Source organism: Tachypleus tridentatus, chromosome 8 (genome assembly GCF_004210375.1).
Source record: "Tachypleus tridentatus isolate NWPU-2018 chromosome 8, ASM421037v1, whole genome shotgun sequence".
Classification (NCBI taxonomy): Eukaryota; Metazoa; Arthropoda; class Merostomata; order Xiphosura; family Limulidae; genus Tachypleus; species Tachypleus tridentatus.
Window position 1 is genome coordinate 71,295,627 of NC_134832.1, and position 22,340 is coordinate 71,317,966.

At 33.5% G+C, this 22,340-nt stretch overlaps 2 protein-coding genes across 20 annotated transcripts in view; one reads left to right on the forward strand and one right to left on the reverse strand.

The window, feature by feature from the left end:
* The window catches only part of LOC143222632 (FAD-dependent oxidoreductase domain-containing protein 2-like), a 122,333-nt gene extending 118,673 nt beyond the window's left edge, over window positions 1–3,660 (forward strand). Inside the window, exon 11 of the mRNA XM_076449346.1 lies at window positions 3,277–3,660. Within this exon, the coding sequence (XP_076305461.1) occupies window positions 3,277–3,301 (25 nt within the window). The 3' untranslated portion in view covers window positions 3,302–3,660. The remainder of the gene's footprint in view (window positions 1–3,276) is intronic.
* Window positions 3,661–5,957: 2,297 nt separating this feature from the next.
* Window positions 5,958–22,340, reverse strand: part of LOC143222633 (prominin-1-A-like) — a 111,231-nt gene continuing 94,848 nt past the window's right edge. For 9 of the 19 annotated variants that reach the window (XM_076449364.1, XM_076449358.1, XM_076449366.1 and 6 more), the window contains one exon: window positions 12,116–13,812. Coding sequence is in view for 10 of the 19 variants with exons in the window: in XM_076449358.1 (XP_076305473.1) it covers window positions 13,536–13,812 (277 nt within the window). In the remaining 9 variants the exon portion in view is untranslated. Of the gene's footprint in view, window positions 13,813–21,961; window positions 21,980–22,340 lie in introns of those variants that run through there. The other 10 variants (XM_076449369.1, XM_076449353.1, XM_076449352.1 and 7 more) reach the window with 3 other exon arrangements.

Here is a 22,340-nt window from a genome sequence, read left to right on the forward strand (position 1 = left end):
AAAACATTATCTTTGTTCTTTGAAACAAAGATCGACTTTTTAACCTTCAGTCTCTATCGAAACACATATATTCATATATTGAAACTTAGCTTCCCTCCTTATATTGCCAGAATCCTCACCTATCACTTCCCTCCGAATTCATATTAACTTCCAATCTGAGCGAGCTACCTACTGGGAAAAAGACTAAAAATCAAACTGGCAGTGATTATAGCTAATTAAATACATTTTTCTTACATACCTACTTATAAAGACTAAAGTACATTGTTTCATCAGTTGGGTACCCTTGCTGTTACTGATGTTTCTGGTGTAGATGTTAAATTGGCCCTAGTATAGCCATTCTCTTTGTCTTTGTCTTTATGCGACAGATATTCTAACATAGTCCTTCTTCTTCAAGTGATGGAAATCCTTATGTTGCACAGATATCCTAATACAGTCTTTTTATTTTAAGTTTTCGGAATTACATTTCTAGAAACTTGTGGACTTTTGGTTTGTGAGCATTCTTCGTCTCGTCTGTTATCTTATCGGCGGTTCCAGGTGAACTTTCCTGACCACAGTTTTTTTTTACTTTTCAGAGAAAGCGTTGGTTTAGTTTGGGATGTGGTTTCAGAATTCATTACTTTCCAAAACACTTTGTTGTGTGAATTTTCCTTGTAACACACTCAAGTCTCCTGTCTTTAAAATGCGGTGTCTCTTAGTTCTGTAGAGTTTAACAACTTCACTATACGAATACCCATACTGGCTGTTAAATACTACTCCAGTCATAAGTCTGACTGTGGCGACATAACACATCGAATGGCTGAAAACTCGTTTTAATATCATTTAAATGTATAACTGCTAACCATTTCGTCTAAAACTCAAGGAAACACACTTTATATATCATACAGAACAAAGTGTTTTCGTTTAAGCTTTCTACTAAGACACTCATAAAATAACAGATTCTAACAAAAAAAAACGCAAAGCCCCAAAATGTCAGTCAGGTGATTTGCAATAGAAAAGAATCTAAATTGAAAATGTGAAAAGGAAAGTTTCAGTATAATATAACGCAAAATAAAAAAAGGAACCAACTGTTTTTGAACCTTAACGACAATATTATAATTGTTTTATGTTGCTTGGTCAAGCACAAAGCGTGGATATTGAAATTTGACTTTTAGTGCTCTGCTTATACAGCATTTATCTTTTTTTTTAATATAAATTTAACTTGTTGAGAACAAGAACTAAGTTTAAACAATACAAAATGCACATCTCTTGTATAACATGTGTTTTAAATTGCAAGAAACTTTTATACCTACAAAATGTCAAAACAAAAACAAAACCTGATGCCAATATAATTTTTATTTTAGTATACTTCTTAAAATTAGAACGAAAAATGCCCCCTGCTGGCACAGCGGTAAGTCTACGGATTCACAACGCTAAAATCAGGGATTTTATTCCCCTCGGTGGGCTCATCTAATACCCTAATGTGATTTTGCTGTAAGAAAAAAAACAAACAAAAAACACACACACACACATAACGAAAAATACATTTCAATATTAAAAATACTTCGAAAAACGCGTGTAAAAATTACATCTTTGTTAAGAATTGTAGTCCTGCATCATAAATACACAGCCACAAAAAGTGATACTATCTATAAGTATTACTAGCAACATTCGAACATTAGTTGCTGTTGTTTTACATAACTGTCCGTATAAAGCATGTAACATTTTCGATTTTCACACTATATATTAATATTTTCAAATTATACATTGTTTAACCTTTGTACCAACTAATACAAGTGAAAGCCTGCATGAGACAAACCTCAGTTCCTATTTATGGACCTAAAAAGAAGGGCATCTGTATAAATAATATGCTTCTGTTTACCTGTCCGTAACTTTTCTCGTAAATTTCTCGATCAGATACAATGAGTATCATATCATTAGAAAGGCCTTTGTTCGAAAGGTAAAGATTGAATGTTGGCTTTTTCTTTCAGAAAGATTTTACCTACTTTTTTCTTTGTTAAACATTTTAATGCAACAAATGTGGTACACGATGAAACAATGTTATCTCGGGTGACAATTTACTTCGGTTTCAACTTCAGCTTTTTATTTGCAATATATTTCACGCAAACAATACTTAAGCCATGTGTAATAGGAACATTACACTAAATACAATTTATATGGGCTTTCTCGATTTATCTAGATCTAAAACACGTAATCACAGTTTTAGGCCCATATACTTATCACTGTGCACACCATTCAGACGTTTCTGCATAACAGTGACGTTTGCCTTCATTACAACTTTACTTTTAGTTTACTTTGCAATAATTTAGCTTCCGTTTATTTTACAGATTGTCATAAACACCTTTTAACTACTTGTTTTTACTACGGTTTTCATTCTTCGTTTTTGTAAATTCTTTGTTTCAACTTCTAAAAATGTGTCCTACATGAACGCCCGTAACTAATTCATATCTGTTCACTATTACGAATACCACAACTTTCTTAATTTAAGTGTATTTTTAATGAATAAAATTACGTCTACATTTATGTGCTTGTCCTACAGCGTAATTTTTTTTTTTTTTTTTTTCAAATATACCGGGATTTATCGATCTAACACATAATGCCTGCAAGAAATCTTAGCTTTAAAACTACCACAAATGTCTTGCGGGTCGCGTTTAAGGGCGTAGATAATATAATTCGATCTTGTAGCGTTTCATATTTTACTACCACCAGACTTAAAATGTGACATCGCTTCCGAAACTTTTCAGTCATAACATATTAGCGTGAATAACAGATAGAAGCAACACACAAAAATATATTTTGTTCACATTAATGTTAGAATGTGCGTCTCACTCATATTAAAAAAATTGTGGGCGTGATGTAATTTTTTGTGTAATAAATAAATCAATTTTTACCATATAGATGATTAGTGGCGCCACGGGCATCATCATCCTTAATACCTATATATTTGATTCACTTCGATTTCTCGACCATTTAGAGAGTTTTTCTAGTTGAGCATCCAAGCTGACAAAACTCGTCTTTTCACTACTGCTTTAGCGTTTCCTCCGCTGGATAGCTGGTACTTCCCTTGACTTTTCCCCACGATACATAATCACTATTGTAGACAAATATAAGCCTGAGGTATCCATCAACCTTACAAATACCAGGATCCTTCGGCGAGGGCGAATTTTTCTCCAGCCCTCAACTGAGCGTGACCTTAGTTATTTATGTAAACCCTGGAATATTAATAATCACTTGCTCTACCACTAAGAGCTCATCTAACTTCTTCTCTCTCTTTCTTAGCGACGTTGATCCAGCTGCCTTTTGAAGCAGTGACTGAATCCAAAGTTCACGTTGTTCACCAGATCCGATCCAGAGTTACATGTCTCACTACCCAGTTCAACAAGGTTGTAACCACCTCTAAACTAGCAGCTGATTTCATATTAAGTTACTAGTGTCCGGCTAGATGCAGTAGGACGAGGGTCAGCGGATGACGTATTGAGTTATAGATACCACCGTATTTTTTCCATATCGTACTTTCTTCTTACCGGAAAGGAGGTTTTTCAGTAACACTATTTTGGTTTTCATTAGTTTATTTTGATATTACATTATATTGCTGTATAACTACAAAACACTGTGTACTATAATAAAATCTGTGTTTTTATAGAAATTTGGAACAAAACATGTAAAATTAAAATAAAACAGGAAAAAAAACTACTCTTGTCCACTCCACACCGTTTGTCTTTATTTCTAATTTTAGTGTCTAAAATGAAGAAGATTCAATTCACTTGCTTTTCTATTGTGTATTTAATATATGCAAGCTGGCGGTTGAGATAATCAATAACTAACTTAACATGGGGCTGCTCTTAAAAAAACCCTATGAAGTAATTCACATATACTTTGCAAGTCAAAGGTTTGTATTTGTCCTGATAGCTTATCTAACCAAGTCGTTTTCACCTAGGAGCAAGTCATTCAAACTGGGAGCTAATCTTGATTCCTTGGAAATTGCATCAATCCGATAATAAAAATCCATCACTGAGCTCGAAATATAACTTTGGCAGTAAACTTTAAAAGCACTTGAAACACGTTTGTTAACTAAATAGTGAAGCCATTAACATTCATTTCACTTTTATAGACAAGATATAGTTTTACGAATACATTGAATGGGGTTTTTGCATATAAATATGTCAGATCAAACCTAACACAAAAACTATTGTCAAATTTTAAGTATTTAACAAAGAAAGCAAACTTGAAATTGTCTTTAAATGTATAATCGTTTTTGACAAACTCTTTGAGAAATGAAACTAAAATCCTTTTACTTCACAATTAAAAGGGCCAATACTGGAGATTATAGATTTGATTGTAATGTTAATTTTATCAACTTTTGGTAATTCGTAAAAAATGTCAGACCGAGTTCTCATGGGTCTGATTATATTGTTGATAAATCAGTTTCTTATGAAACTGGTCGAGCTTTCAAAAGCAAAATAAATAGCTTGTGAGTACGCTTGACCATTCATATAATATAGCTAAATAAATACGTTACTAATGGCGTCATATACAAATGTTTTCCCCTCCGATTGTAGACTGAAAAGAAATATTTAATATGTACTACATTACATAGTCCGTTAAGTCATATCTCGTATGGAACAGTCACATGTAAGAAATAGCGGCTTTAAACAATACATATTGTACATGTTTTGCTAACATTTTTGCAACGAAATGTTCAGAAAACAAACTGAAAATTTTCCTTCGTTAAATTCCTTAACACAGAGGTTGATCTTTACGTTAAAACTATTTTGAAGCCTTAACCACGACATCAAGTTCAATCATGCCCTATCAACTGTCTTACATTTTGACACCGACCATGCAACACGATTTCCACTTCAAAAGTTTCCGTTGTGAAGTTGTCATTTCCAGACGGAAAAGACATTATTATGGGGTATGCGAACGGCTTTTGGTACAGCCATTTATGTTCGTAGATTCAAATCTAAGATAAGACATCACATTTTGCTTATCACAGTTTAAGATACTTCTAGCAGATTTCTTTCTACATGGTTTTGATGACCAAGTTTATTTGTTTTCCCATGCTATTAAGTGCCTTGACAATTCTATATCTATAATAGGAACGTCTAAATAGTTTACGTCGAAAAAGGTTGTTGCATACCATTCCCACCCCCCCAAAAAAAAGAGATTAATTTTCTAATGCATCACAATACCTACAAAATTGTTTTAACATAATGTGTCGTTAAGAAAACAGTATGTGTATGAAAGTATATAAAAAGCATGTTCTATTTCACAGCGTACCACTTTGAGATTGGTCAGTTAGAGGAACACTCTTCCTCTCCATTCACTCTCACGCCAAATCATATTACGTTGATTATATTTCAGTTACATTTCTCTTACCACAGCTTCGGAAATATTATTTGTGTAAAATTTTATTTTTAAATTTATAAGAGAGTTTCATGAATAAGCTAGAAAAACGACGTGGTCTAATGTCATTGGACATTCCACAGTTAATCTACACTGTTTTGAATTTAATTTTAATTGAATAGTTTCAAATTAGTGTTCAAAAAGGTGCCTTGCTTCGATAACACATTGTAACTTTTAAAACTCTATCTGAACACATTGACATGTGGTTTTGAAGTCAAGAAATATATATTACCACGGAACTACCATTTAATGTCTGGTAAAAAAATACCCAGGCCGTCACGATTGTTCTGACGCAGTTTTTTTAAAGGGATACTATAATATGTTTAAAAACAACGAAAATGTGTTCTAAAACTAAATAAGCTACTGATACTTTTTTTTATCGCGAAAACAAGAAAGAATCCTCTACAGTTGCGGCTGTAATTAGATCTAAAATCGATCAAGAGATGAAACTATAAGCTAGAAGTTTGTATTTGAGATAAAACTCGAAGTCATTCTACAAACCGTTATGCCGTGGGTAAAAGGATTAAGCGTATAAAAAGAATAGCAAACAAAGCTTTCGACTTTTTTCACGATTTTATTCAGTTCTTTGAAATATATCCATAATCCACTTTTCAAAAGCCAACAATTCCCAAACATGAACTTTCTAATAGAACAGCAAACAATCCAAAAAAGTGGATACTCGACAGCTTATCCCCAAATACTTATACATACAACATAAATACGATACATAATCCGAATTGACCATACTGAAAAACATGTAATACACAAGCAAAATATCATTACTAACCAGATATATTATAGTCCAACAATACAAAAGATGTGATCAAAAATTATGACAAATAATGCATACTACGTTGCGCGAAATTATTACAGATTTAAAAGTATATTTACCCAATTAAGTTCCCAATTAAGACAAAATTCCAATGAAGATAAAAAAGTCGTCTGCCTTTGGTCTTACGTAACAGTATCACAGTGTCCTAATATTTCGTAACGTACGTCGTCCAAAAACAATGCTATATGGTTCAAAGCACCTCTATTGCCTAAACTATAGAATTAATGATTTTATCAAACTATATATACTTATATAACGATGAAACAATAAACACCACCAAAAGAAGCAACTACTTTCTTCAGTATATCTGGCATAATCACAAATAACTACATAGCGAATAATACTATTTAACAAAGATTGAATACAAAATTGACGAAAACAAAGATAACATTTTTAGCTAACATCGAAACATCGTGTAAGCAACTCTTTTTTTATTATTATTATTAAAAAGAATAACTTCAAAATATATCATACATGTACTGTAATTCAAATTATTTTAATCGCCTATCTTAAATTCTCGGCGATTAGTTCAAAAATTCATCTTCAAATTCAAAGCCCAAATTCCTAAACCTGGATTCGCATTATCCAAACTTATAATGGATGGATTTTTAATCAGGCTTAAAGCTATATACATTTGTTACTCGTAAACTATTAGCCTTAACTTTTATTTCGTGGTATAATAATAGATACGTTTGAATTTAGTGTTTAAAAATATAAAAATAGTTTCCGCTGTACATATCAGCACCAGGCCTAGCATATCTTCCATTTTACTTGTCAAACAATCTCTGGTGCAAAATTTATTTTTTCATTTCTCAATATATTTTCTGTTAAAGCATAAAATGACCATATTTATTAACCACGTGTTTAACTCTTCAGAAATAAATTACCATAATTACTGCAACGTAAATGATAGTTGAAAAATGACTTAAGATAATCACTCTTATAATAAAAGCACCAGTAATGTCTTTGTGAGAGGCCGGTCGCAAATTGTTTATACAGGATGGAAGACTTCAGGCACATCCCAATTATAGTTTACCATAAATATAACTAACACACCATTTTTCTATACAGTCCAATCTTGATTTAAAATCTGATTTGTCAAAAATCATGCATGTCACTTTAACCAATTCTTGTAAATTTTACTTACTTTTAATCTTCTTCAAAGTAACAATATTACCATCACTTTCAGGATCAACAAAGGTCATAAGTATCTGTTGAATAAACTACTATACAGCACACAAGATTTTAAAATATCATAATGATGTGAACCAACTTTTCTAAAACAATACGTTAAATGTGTGGACGTTTATGACAGTAACTTCACACGGTTCTTGGTTCGACTTCTGTTCAAGATATCAGACGGTTGCGGTTATAAAGCAGCGTAAGCATTCTTTGATTATGTTAATATATTATTAATATGCATTTTTCAAGCTGGACATACGAATGACGATGGTTTAGGCATAATGTATGTAAACTCGTCTTTACACAAGTATAATCAATAATAAAAAGATATCAATAAAATTGTTAATTATACATTCCGTCATAAAAAATTGTTTTAAATACAAGGTAAAGAACTTACTATGATACATTTGCATTTATAACAATACAAGTAAATCACCAATTACTTGCCGATAGCTCATTACAATCCATGAAAAATGTGGCCTACAGAATTATTGTGATGAATTTTTGCACCATTCTATTTATAAATAAAAGCAGTTTATTTTACATAACTTTAATACAGCCGTTTGTTGCTGCTGTTTTTATACATTTAAAACTACAAAAAAAAATAAAATCATTGTGAGATAACATTAGGAATTGAAAGATCAGAAATGCCTCCGCGAGGGGTAACAGCATTACGTTAACATAGCTATTACCTACAGTGTGGAAACATCTAGATATTTCAATAAAACAACCAGTAATAACTACGTACACACTGTACGACCACCTAACAGAAGAAAGATCAGAAAGAAACAGGTTGATAGTGCCAAAATGTTAGACACATTGTGAACGCACAAAATTTGTAGAATGAAAACACATACATACACACAAACGTTTAATGAAATTATCCATGAACTGTTCGTCGTTAGAAAATGACCAATCATTAATGCTTCGAAACTTTCTTTTTCAAACGGTAACCTAAGCAAATTCCATATTTCTATCTCCAACGCCATCTAGTGGCTACAGGACTAAACTGACTACAACCATAATACTTACAGGAACCAGTTTTGAAACAATCATTAAGATAATTCTGCAAAATAAATTAACATACCTGTATAATATACAAATTATGAAAAATAGTTAAAAACTCCTTTGTTTCATAAGAGCATAAAAAACTAAAAACAGTGAGGTGTGTTACAAAAAGGCGCAACAACTTTCAACTTTATATCTCAGTTCACTTGGCACATCTCTAGTTGCTGAATTAGCACTATTTTTATATTCTGTGCATACCATGAGCCTAACACAAGAGTTATGAATACTATAGCATTAACAGAAAGAAAAATGTAACAAAATAAAAGGAAAAGAACATCCTACATTCATACACACACATTTACAAATGATTATAGTAAAAGCAACAACAAAAACGAATTACTCAAAGCAAAGTACTTTCAACTGATTTTGTTCCTCAACAATGCTTAAAACATGCCATCTATTAAACCCTTAGTGATAGACAATATATTTGTCCCAAGTAAACCCTGTAGTGCAATATATTACAATAAAATATTACCAGGGCATAGAAGAAAAAAAAAAGACTCCTCACATTTGGTAATTTACTTGGAACAATTCTGGTGAAACCACTAAAATTGATAATTCAAGCACTGGTGTAAATGATGACGTTATCACAAATGAATACTTTCGACACAAAACCTTGGTCTGAGTAGCTTATCAAAAACTTAGAACTCTTAATGATATTCTATCATATTTATATATGTTTACTTCAGGTATTCTTGCAAAACTAAATAAGATCTGCCTCCACTAGCCAGCCCTAACTTTTTGTTTAGAGGGAAGGCAGCTAGTCAACAGCATCCATCATTAGCTCTTGTGCTACTCTAATTAAACAGTGGGATTTGATCGTCATCCATATAATGCACTACACAGAAGTGCAGAGCATGACTTTGTGATATCAAACCATGAAAACCCTAGAATTCAACAATCCAGTACAGTTATCACTATGCCATGTTCAGTACATATATTCAAATATAAATAATGTCTATAGACTTGAAAACTACATAAAAAATTAAAATAAAATGTAACATGCATAAAAAATAGCATGGAAATGTAAACTAGTAAATCTAGATAGGTACATACATGTATAACTTTGAAAAAAAGAAAAGCTAAACTTGCATGTCCCTAAACAAAAAGATGAGTCTACCACAAGCTAAAATAACTTGCCAAAATATCTAATAAATATATTGGGCAAACAATGAAGGAACACCTATATAAACACATATAAATGTCTGATTAGACTTGTGAGATTTCAATAATTAAAAAAAGTTTTCAGAAATTTCTTTAATTGTAGTGGGAGTATATCTTACTCAGATTCCTGAACAAGTAATCAGTTGTTTACTCCAGTCTCAAGAATAATTAAATAAACTGAGATTAAATCTAGTTGATGATGAAAAAATCAACATCTCATAAAAAAGTGTTACTAATTTTATTATTTTAAACCAATATATCCAGTGAGCTTAAAGTAAGCTTGAAGTAAATAGCTCTTCTTCAGTATCTTAGATTAAAATTAAAAAGCTGGAAAATAAAGGCTAACTATATGGTGGATTTCAGGAAACTACAAAAGGATATATACATATGAAAAGACAAACTAAAATACAACTGTCAGAAAATCCATGAAAAATTCTAAACAATATACTTATTACAACATCGTATTCATTTATAATGCTTATCATTTTGAAACTGAAAGCTATAATTTCATAACTCACCATAACATGATGACACCAATTACTCACTCTTCATACATCATAAACTTACAACTTGCATGATTTTAATAGCAAGAAAAATGACTTTTTCAACTGTAATCTCTTTCAGTACATAAATACCATTAGATCATCTGATTTTTCCAGTACCCCCTTATATAATCCTACAATATTCTTAGTGACAGACAGCATATCTGTCTCAACAGAACATGTACTGCTTGTTTTCAGCAAGTTTACAATGTTACAAAAAAACAAAACTGCTCTTACAATGTCTTGGTAACTTGTATGGAACAATTGTAGTGCAACCATTGTGGAAAGAATACACAATACCCAAGTGAACTTGTGTAAACAAATAACTAGACTTCTGAATTTCACTCACTACGTGAAAACTTTCAGTAACTTCTTTAATTCAAGTAGGAGGAGACATACCTTAGTCAGAGTCCTGAATAAACAACTAGTCTTAAAAATAATTAAACAAGGTGGTATTAATGCTAGTTGACAAGAGGTTTTAAATTAAGTTTAACATCTCACAAGGAAAGATATTACCAAACTTTATATTTTAAGCCAGTATTCAGTGATATACTATACACTATCTATGCCATAAGGGTTCTGGCTAACAAGTATAGGTTAAATTTCTGCCCTTGTGCAAATGAAAATGTGACAGAAAGTGCCTAGTCAGCCAGATGACTTAAGGACTATTCCAACACTATTAACAACAATAGAGCTATCATGGAATTAACCAAACCATCCACAAGAAAATATAGAAGACTTTGAACTTTGTTGGAATGATACTTATAACCATACAATCCCAACCATCACCCAGTACACCTAAACTGATCTCTATCCAAATACTTTTTTTTTTTTTTTTTATGGTTTATCAGTTGCAACTAAGTAAAAAAAGAGAAGATTCTTCCACACCTCCCATTAGTATAAAAACAAATCACTATGAGTCCCCTAAAATTAAACAAGCACTAATGATCAAACTGTAGCCAGCAGAAACATGGCTACCTTCACATGTACCATATTGGTTAAATCTAAAGCTACAATTGAGTGAAGACAGAATAGTGACCAATGCAACAATTTCCAAGAAATGTCAAACAGTTTGGTGTTTCATGTGCAACTTGTCCAGGAATATCTTGATAATGCCACTCAGAACAGTGTAGTTGAGAACAGAGTGGAACAACTGGTGTTCCCTCTAAACAGATTAAACGTGTTACCAACATATCCAGTTACATTTAGGATTCCTAGCATTTATGACTCAACCTTCCTTACAGGGCATTGCAAAGCACTTGCTACCTTGTCAGGTTATAAAAATAATTCCAACAGTGATTCATCAGTTGTAAACTTTTGTTCCTGCAAAGACAGATGACCCAGGATTAAAACTAGTACAGTAGAATGCCAAGTGTATTGCTGGAAACAATTTCCCTGTGTATTCAAGTATAAAGGATAACTCCAAATTGCTCCAATCTTCTTAAGTATGAATCTAAACAAATACATCATTTCCATAAAAAGTAAATTAGGCTAAAAATGAAACATTACAGAAGAGACTTTTAGAAATGACAAAAAACAACAACAAAGTATAGATGAAAGGAAGAGAACAGTGATCCATGCAGATTTTAAACAACTAAAAATATGAGTGTAAACATTCACTCTGATCTTTTTATTTACACAGAGATAAGTAACTAAGTGAATTCTGGTGGTTACCATAAAAATATAGTTTCATTATTCTTCAATCAGGAAAGAAATATGATTCAAAGAAAAAAAAAAAGACAAACAAAAGGTTAATGAAGCAAATACATTAACCAGGAATTTTTTTGACATTGTAAAGTTAAATATAATTGAATATATGCACATAAATGTGCATAGATGTTACTTCTGTCTTAATACTTTATTATTTCAGTTTAGCCATCAAAATTGTCATGTTTCCATTACAGTACAAAAATACAATATCTGACTATAAAACTCTGAGAGAAGAAAAGCAAGCAGTAATGTGTGCGTTTTATCAGAGTAAAATAGAAAAATTAATTTTATGACTTGATTTACCACTATTTGCAAAACCTTTTAGATCCTTTATCTTTAACTGCATTCTTTTGTTTTGAAATTCTACAACAAAGCTTTAAATCAACTTACATTTAATGCTGAGGATGAAATGATGATAGTAACCATAAACATATCAATACTTTTTCAAAATAAGATTTTCTTTCATTAGGTGCTGAGAAAAAGCAGATTTACCAGTCTTCCTTTGGCTTTTTTTTTTGAGCTATTAATAATGATCTTAGGAAAACAAAGTTTCTTGATTTTCCTGGATAAATAAAAATTACAAATTTACAATGATAAATGCAAGATTCAGTTACAGGATGATTAGTCAAAAGTTAAAAACATAATTAATATGGCATTATTGGCATAAAATGAAACATTTTTAAAAATAGATGATTGAATATATTCTTTAATATCAATAAAAAATGAAGTACTTATATATTTTATAAAGTAATCATAACTATAATCACTTTTCATACTGTAAGGCCAGTTAAACTACAAACATTACAGCAAATATTTCCCTCAAAACACAATATATAGACACACACACACACACACATACAACGTAGAATAAAAATTGACAGAAGTTTACTTATAAAAAGAATTTTGTCTAACACATTAGAGACAAAAGCTGTAATCAAAACACAGTTTTCTAATTAGTTTCTGAAATTACAAGTATATCATAATAACTCATACACTAAAATCATACATTCTCAGGTCAAGTCACATTCAAGTTGTTTGGTTGTCAGCAGTCGAGTGATTAATTTTACTTATAGCTTCCCACTCTTTTCAATACACTGATATGTTCCATAACCTTGAGCAGTTACTCTTAATAGAGTTGTTTTACAAAGCCCTTATTGCTTGCTAACTGTAAATTTTACTCAATTTAAAAAAAGAAAAATAAGTTCCAATATCTTCCAATTAAAAAAAAAACTTATTCACATAATAATTCAAAGTGATCCATCTGCTTATATGTAATTTGTTTCTTGTAAATGTGAATCTAACAACCTTACACTTTCACATTCAATAAAACTACACTTTACACACGACCTTCCACCAGTGAAACAACCACTTTTGTAGTGCTTTAAAAATGTTCCCATGAATTACACAAAAAGTGCAGAGAGATGAAATGCTGAAAACATAAGATGATATTTTTGGAAAATAATATTAATAATAAAACCATATACCTCTAGACCACCTCAAGAAGTAGACAGATAAAAGGGCTAAATCTTCCAGATGGATTACAAGACCTACTGCACTAATGCTATATTTAGGCACCAGTATTAAACAGTTTTTAGTTTTAGTTACAAAACACTGATCATGGACATCATGCACCTTCATGGTCCTGGAAAGAAGTAAGGTGGTGGCCTTGTGTATTCTGATGGGCCATTTGGAAAAGGTTGTGATCCCATGCTAGGAGGAACATCTTGTGGGGCTGCATAAGGAGGAGGCCCTGCCGATGTTGGGGGCTGAACATTGTCCACTTGGGGTGCTGGCATATAACCTGATCGTGGAGGAGAAACTTGATCTCTAAACTCTGGACTATAATCATAAACATAACCATTGCGATTGTCATAAGTCTGTCGATCTTTCCAAGTACGTTTCTGGCTGACACTAAGAAAAAAAAAATTACGTTAAAATTTTTCCCTGTAAAATAAAACAGTTAAAACTTTTAATTATTTACAGAGAATCTCAAGTATACAAGTTTATTTAAAGGCTTGAATGAAAAATAGAAAATTGAATATATACACACACACATATATACACACATACACACACGCACGTTTACCTTATGCTCAAGGTTAGCTTCATGTTAACAAGTAAACTGATCAACAGATTCTGGTTGATGGGACACTAATATGATAATTAAAACAAAATTTTTTCTCAAACACCATGGCAGAAGGTTTTTCAATCATAACATTGAGATTTAGTTTCAACTTTTGTTTATAAACCAGTGTTTTGGTTTGTTTGTTTGTTTGTTTTGAATTTTGCACAAAGCTATTTGAGGGCTATCTGCATTAGCTGTACCTAATTTAACAGTGTAAGACTAGAGGGAAGGCAGCTAGTAATCACCACCCACTGCCAACTCTTGGGCTACTCTTTTACCAATAAATAATGGGATTGATTGACACATTATAATGCCCTCATGGCTGAAAGAGTGAGCACGTTTGATGTGACAGGGATTCAAACCTGTGACCCTCAGATCACAAGTCGAGTGCCTTAACCACCTGGTTATGCTGGGCCTATAAGCCAAGGATTATGTGAACTGTAAATATTTTTAATATATAGAATATACATGAGGGAGTAAGGTCTAATGGACCAACCTATAATGGAGAAGGAATACTGACTATAGTTCTGCATATACTAAATGTATCTACCTGAAACGTGGTAAGCTTGTGAAAAAAAGTTACAAGTCTTCTATAAAACAAAAAGATCAGATGTTACATGTTTCAAAGAATATGAATGTGAATTGATCTGATTCAGACAAGTTACAGTGCTAGATGGCTTTCATACGAAGAATAAAAATATTTTCTATCTATCATACAGTTTTAATATTGCATTTCCATAACCTCTAGAACCCTAGAATATCACTCTACAATTCTTTTCTTTATCCCTATATAATGAATCTGGTATTTACTTTCCTCCACCATGATCTATTACTAAATTAGCAATGTAAGGTCACATTAATAGTTGACATCAAATGCATAGTACCATGTTAAATTGCACAATGTAAAATATCTTAGCATACACACTAAGATCCCCAAGAAAAGGTTAGCATCAAACTCAGACAAGATTAGCATTTTTAAGTTCAGGTATTGGTAACAGCTTTTTCCTTTGTTAAATCTGCCTTAGAACAGACCTTCAAGAATAGAAAACACAATTACACTGCAAAAATCATGTATATCTGTAGCACTTCAGACATGAAAACTTTCATAATAATCTTGTTCCAAAACTACAAGATAGGTGGCTATCTAAAAAACATTTTTCCTAGGATTTATAGTGCACATATTAAGGAATGGAAGTGAAAAACAGTTTCATAAAATTTATTATGCTTGTTGTATTTAGATATACCATGCATTTTTTACCTTGTTATTTAATATAAGAACTTGTCAAAATTATTCATTTATGTGTGCATATGTCAATTTTTCAAATAACATGGTCAAAACAGCCATTAAGTTGGTGTCACTCCAGCTGCCAGTTGGTTTCCATCATTTACCTGAGGCAATACCATCTTCTTATGGAAAAAAAACTGTAAGGTTGTACATGTTTTCCATTGGTAGTCAGGCAAGATCCTGAAGGTTATAACCTCTCTTATGTTTCAATGGAAATGACCAGTCACATAGGTAATGTAAGTTTGACATTACTATCTTAATTAACTTGCATGATGCTTATTCAGTCTGGTACAAGTTTTCAAATGAGTAGGTCTGGAATAACTATTGAGAGAAAAACAGCTTGCAATCTAGCACTTCAGTAAAGGCAACAGTTTCTTGTCACAAGTAAATGCACAATTATAGTTTTACACTTGTGTCCAACATCACTTTACTTATTATTAACTCAGTGATATTTCATGATAAACATCTTCACTAATCACCTTCTACTTGCACACTATCTTTGTCACTCTAGAGGGAAATCAGTGTTACCTGAGAACACCAAAGTATACAGGAAAGAGAACATTTTGGTATTATGACAAGGATAATAACATGGGTTATTGTAGAGTTTTTCTGCTGATGTGTGTATTTTCTGTGCATCAACTCTTGTGTATTAAGTTTACAAAGGTCACATTGCACAAGAATGCCTACCACCCTATACTTGTGTTATCTCAGTCAGATCTTGGTTGACAGTTTATGGAGAAGAGGCTGTGGTGACTATACCACCATGAGTGAGGCAAAGGAGATTACAACACTAAATTTCAAGTTCTGAAAAAGAAGACTTGAACTGTTTCCTGAAGCAATTCAGGCAAGTAATTGCCTGGAATGGTTGGTCTTCAGAACAGACTACCCAATGTCTGATCTTTAGTTTGGACAGTCCAGTTCTAGATTATATCTAGCATTTGAGTGATACACAATTACAGGACTGTGAAACTGTTGATGATTTGACTCCTAGGAAAATTGAGCCACCCACTGGCCCAAATTCAGGACTTTGTGAATTGAAGGGGATTCATGCAAATTAAAGCATGACAATTTATATGAACAATCTGTACCATATGCATGTACCTCACACTACAATGGCCCAGTATCCAGAAACAATGGATAGAAGTAGATGTTAAAAAAAAATAGGCAAGTTGGTTTTTGAATATTGGCGAGAATAGGGTATGAACTAATGTGAAGCAGTCACAGGTCCAGTAGAGAACTAAGCAAGTTAGTATAAATAGTGTAATTTGAGTACTGCTTAGCTTCTATGTGATCCAGAGAAGGCCTAAAGGAGCAATAGCAGATTGTCTGTTGTGCAAAAGCATGGCCAACCGAGGAAAGAAAACACAACCCCAGGTGGGATGCTTTGGTAAGGAACAATGTTTCGAATCATACAGTAATGACAGCGACAAACAGTGAAGGTGCAAAAAGGTACATGAGACTGTGTATACGCTTTGAACTGGGAAGTGCAGAAAGCCCCAGTGCAGAGCCAAAGTTCCTAATGATGAATGGGATCCAGTATCTTTAAGGCCATGGTTCTCGCAGAGTCACAGGCCAGTGATCCATAGTCTAGTTTTGATCAAATAAGAGCACAATATATTTTTAGCATAAAACATCGATCCACTCCCTAAGTGGTGGAAGAGAGAGCACAGAGGATGTTCAGTGCTCTTGTGCATATGACCTGTAGCTGCTTGATGTGTGGTATAAAGTCAGCTTACAGTTACAGATAAGCCCCAAGAACATTGTCTCAGGGACCACATGCAGCAAACCTTCAGGATCAGAGTGAATATCACGGAAAAAGACAGAAAAATTAAAGCCATTTGCTGTGGTCCACTTCAGTAAATGATTGAGAGCAGTCTGCAGCTGCCACTCAATATACCTCATGTTTGACAACTGACACGAGATGTGAAAGTCATCAGCATAGAGCCCATTTGCAAGAGTAAGAGGAAGTTGTTCAGTGATGGCATTAATCTTTATACTGAAAAATGTGACACTCAAAACACAGCCCTGAGGAGCTCCAAGTTCCTGTAGAAAAGAACAGGAAAATGTCAAACCCACATGAACTTGGAATTGCTTCTCCATTTAAAATTTTTAATAAAAACGAGCAAATGGTCATGTGACCTACATATGTGGAGGTCTCGCAAAATGTCATACCTCCATGTTGTATTATAAGCCTTCTCAATGTCAAAGAATATTGATACAAGATGTTGTTGTTTGAAAAAGACTTCTCTGACTGACGTTTCAAGTAGAATCACGTGATCTGTGGTGGAGTGCTGTCTTGAAACCCACACTAGGTGGGTGAGAAGAGGTTGTTTGATCCAAAAAACCAAACAAGATAAGCATTAACCATTCTCTCTAAGGTCTTACAGAGACAGCTCACCAAAGCAACTGGACAGTAATTTGAAGGAATCTTAAAATCCTTCCAGGGCTTAGAGAAAGGTAGGACAGCAGCCTGGTGCCAAGCATCAGGAAAAACATTCTCTTCCCATATTCAGTTAAAAACAATCAGAAGAATAGTAAGAGAAGCAGGAGATAGAATGACATAGCATTTCATAGTGTACATCAGGTCCAACCGATGTACTGCCAAACTGATGAAGGGCCAGTTTGAGTTCCACCAGTGTAAAGAGATGATTATAGTCACAGAGACAATCAGCTCAAAAAGAAAGATGATTACTCTGACTGAGTCTTGATGGCTAAGAAGGTGAAGGAAGAAGCAGAAATGCTAGATACCTGGCAAAAGCTTTCACCTAAATTATCGGCAATGCTCCAGGTATCAGTTATTTCCTGGCCATCAGAGAGCAAGATCAACAGGAGGACAGAATTATATTGCCCACTGACCTTTTGAATCTTGTCCCATATGACTTTGGAACTGGTGGTAGAAGATATGCTGCTCATGAACTTAATTCAAGAGTCCTTCTGACTTTGACATCTTACCCACAATGCACGTGCATGGGCCTCCTAGAAAGTGATAAAATGTGAGAGTGTGGGATACCTAAGAAAAGTAATTTGGTGGACAGCCCTTCTGTTTAAGACCACATCTTTTTTCTTTACTGTTTTTTTTTGAGGGAGATCTGTCGACCTCCATGGATCCTGCCCTGGGTCGATTGGACAGGTCTTTGCTGTTGGAAGAGGATTCCAGCAACTAAGGACATGAACAAATGGTCATTTTGCATCTTGGGATGGCAAAAGAAGATGTACCTGAGGAAGTGCCCATACCTGGAACCAAAGGAAGTGGATCTTGAGGTTTGTTGGGATGTATGTTAGGGAAAGAGATGGGTGTTGAAGTTGATTCATCAAGTTTTTTAACCATGGAGGTCAAAAGACTTTTCATTTGGGGTGAGAACGATTCTTTTGAAGGCAGAGAGAGATCCGTCTGCACTCCCACTGTCGTAGTGGAACAAAGTGCAACAGCAAACATCCAAGATGAAGTGGAGGACAGCAACTTTTGAGCCTCAGGATAAGTAATGTTTTGAATCATTTTTAAAACAAATGCAACTCTTTTTCTTCCAACCATTTATGGCAAGAACGAAAGTAGGATAGATAAGAGCCATTGTAATTGACACAATGAGGGTCCATTTTGCACTCACAGGCATCATGGTCCTTGCCACTGCAACAAGCACACGTCAAGGAACCACAACATTAAGTCTTCAAGTGACTGAGCCGTTGACACTGAAAACATCTGAGAGGGTTTGGAAAATATGGCCATACCATGCAATTAAGGTAACCTGCCTTGATTGTGGCAGGTGGTGTTGGCGATGTAAATGTCAAAATGAGGACACTGGTCGGGGTCATAATTGTATATTGGCAAGTGGATATACACCTCACTGCAGAACCTCCTTGGGTGGAGAAACCAGCATGAATTTCAGACTCGGGGATGTTCTTCAAGGTATTATGAAGCGTAACCTCAGGGAATATATCCCCAAACACCTTTGAATGCAAGAGGAGTTCACTGTGTTGAGACATTGATGTTTCCATCAATATGTCGACAGAGCAAAGCTTCTTTACTGACTCTGAAGAGCAGGCAAGCAAGCCCCTATAGTCCCTTCTGAATGAAAAAGGGAAACATCTGCCCTAAAGGTTAGTCTGAAAGAGAATGTAGTATAAGAAAATGAGGCACAGGTGTTACAGATGTTGAAAATTGCTGCTCAAAACCTTTAAGTCGTGGTAATTTACCTATGGACTGTCTTTTCATTATTTTATTTAGGTTTTTATTTGGAGAATCCATAATAAAAAAATAAAAACGAATATTTCAGTACCCACTGACCCCACCCACCATGGAGCCCTACAAGGGGATGCACTACAATGTCAAAGAAGGACATTGCAGCAATATCACAGTTTCATGAGCACTATACCTAAATAACAGCATCAGATACAATATCCACAACACCTGTTAAGAACACTCAACAATGGTACTTGGTTGATCCTAGCTCAAGTAAACCAGCCAATTGACCCAAGGGGGGCCACCCCAAGGCCAAAGTGGTGTGTTAGGGTTGGACCCCTCAACCACCAGGATCCTCTCTTCCCCTTCACAGGTCACTACACATGGCAAACATGTGGGTAGATGTTTAGATCCAAGAGGAGGTAAACTGAAAGAACAGAACCTTTCCTGGGAGGTCCCCTCACCATGTAAAGGAATCCATGCCAAGGGGCAGAGTACTTTATGCCACAGCTCATCCTGATGTTTCTTTTGTCCAGATAAAGTTAAAAAACAGGAAAAAAAGCACTACTTTACCTGTGAAAGTTTGGGTTATTATAGAGTGAAATATGCACATACCCTAACATAAATCAAGGTAGTAAGCAATGAATTTTTACCAGTGGTTCTGCATGTACAAAAGAACCAATAGCAAATGGTGAACATTCTTACTAAAGCTACAAAACAATTAAGGATCCTGAAGGTTAGCCTGATTACCAAACTGTGGGAACAAGACTTCATATTAGTGAGATAAATTAGACATGAATACTAACAGAAGTGCTATGAAAAAAGCATTAAAAGAAAGGATGTACGAGGTTAGAGAATGGGTGTGACTTTGGTTTATGCCAGTTGCATGGAAGCATCTTGGCTCTTGCTAGACAGAACCTTATCTTGTACTCTGATGAGTCTATTGATCTAAAGGTTACCAGTGAGATTATACACAATTTATGAGCATCTTGTACTTTGGCTTTACCAAGAATCAAAGGAAGAAAATGCTGAGTCAGAAAACAATGTTTTATCCAAGACTGAACAAGGGGCATTTCAAACAGTCAACAATTGTTGATGGACTCCTGATCAACATGAGAACTGATTATCAAAATAAGTAATGATGGTCTGTTGATCATGTGATTTAATAGGACCAAGCTTGCTTAGAAACCCTCAATTTCTAAGCTACTGAGAAGAGATTAAAAATAAGTAACATCTATGAAATACTGGGTTATGGCACATTAATTATTAGGAATTAGGATGATGGAATGAAAAAAATAAACAACTTGCACAACTGAAAACTAACAAGAACTTCAAATGGCTTGGTTCTTAGATCTGTTCTAAACAGCTTCCAACAGACACTTCTCAAATTATCCAGAGAAAGCCACAGAAGGTTGATTCCATAGAGTAGACTAACATCATCAATGTCCACTACACCAGCTTTCAAAATGGACCAGCCTCACATTACCACTCCATAACATGTCCTGTCAGAGAATGCAGCATTATAAAATGCCACTAGCACCAAATATACAGTGAGAACCCTACAACACATCTTAAAAAGACTTTTCAAAAGTTAAATTCATTCTGAGGATTAAACGAATACCAGATTTCACCTTATTGGAATAAAAATGTGGCCATTTTTTATATTAGTTATCTGTCTAATGAACATTTCAACTACAGTGTTTTTGTTTCCCACACATTTTACTTAAATTTACATTAAGAACTCATTTCTGGACTACTACTACCAAAAAACTCATCAAAATATGTATCAGTAAATCAAAGCCTTCAAGATTAATTTTTTAACAATTTCTCATAGAAAAAACAAACAAAAAACAAGTATTTACATTTTATTTGGGCACATTTACTTGATGAAATCGTAAAATTTACAGTGTTTCAACTAACAACTGTTAGATTATAACTAATAAGTTTAGTAAAATGATACACAATAAGAAGTTCTAATAATACTTGAGTAAGGAAGCACATTATGTTAATAAGCAGGTAAACAATCAGTTATAAACATAAAGAAGTGATACCTAAATAAGATAGATCAATGTTCTGTGAAAATGTGAAATGTTCCTCCATAAATAAATCACTTCATCATACTTATAAACCATTATTTGCCTACTTTTAATAACACCCAAGAACATTTAATACTAGTCATAGACATTAAATAAAACAAGTACAAAGATTCTTAAAATTTAAACATGACAACAGCTTTCACTACAAACATGCAACTCGTACTTCAAATGTTATCAGTCTCAATTAACCACCTCAACAATCATACTTAGGTGCAGATTGTATGATACTAAAAATTCAATAATAATAAAGATTTACCTGTAATTGTCATAAATATTTACTGACAATGAAATCCTTTTCTATTTTATAATACTTCATAAAAATATATGATCTTGAAGTGAGATTTTATGATTTTCCTTATCCCAGTCACAAGATATTTTCTCTATAATGTATTCACCTATAGTAGCAAGTGTGTGTATAAAAAAAATCAAATAACTAAACACAATTATAGTAGACTAATTTATTAACATCTAAACATTCTTTGTTGTCTAAAATAATAAAAAGAAAAACTTTAGAACTTAAATAAACCTAAAGATAGTTAACTCTTGTCTTTCAGCCATACAAACTATCTTCTTTTACCCCTTTTTCCACATCTTTCTGCTCCAATTTTGTAATTTTGTAGAAACATCATTCGGGCAAGAGTTTGTTATCTAATCATGATTTATTTCTTCTCTATTAGGAATCTTTTAATCAATTACCAACATTACACATCCACATCTTCTACTACAACCCATGAAATAACAAGAGACACTTTAATG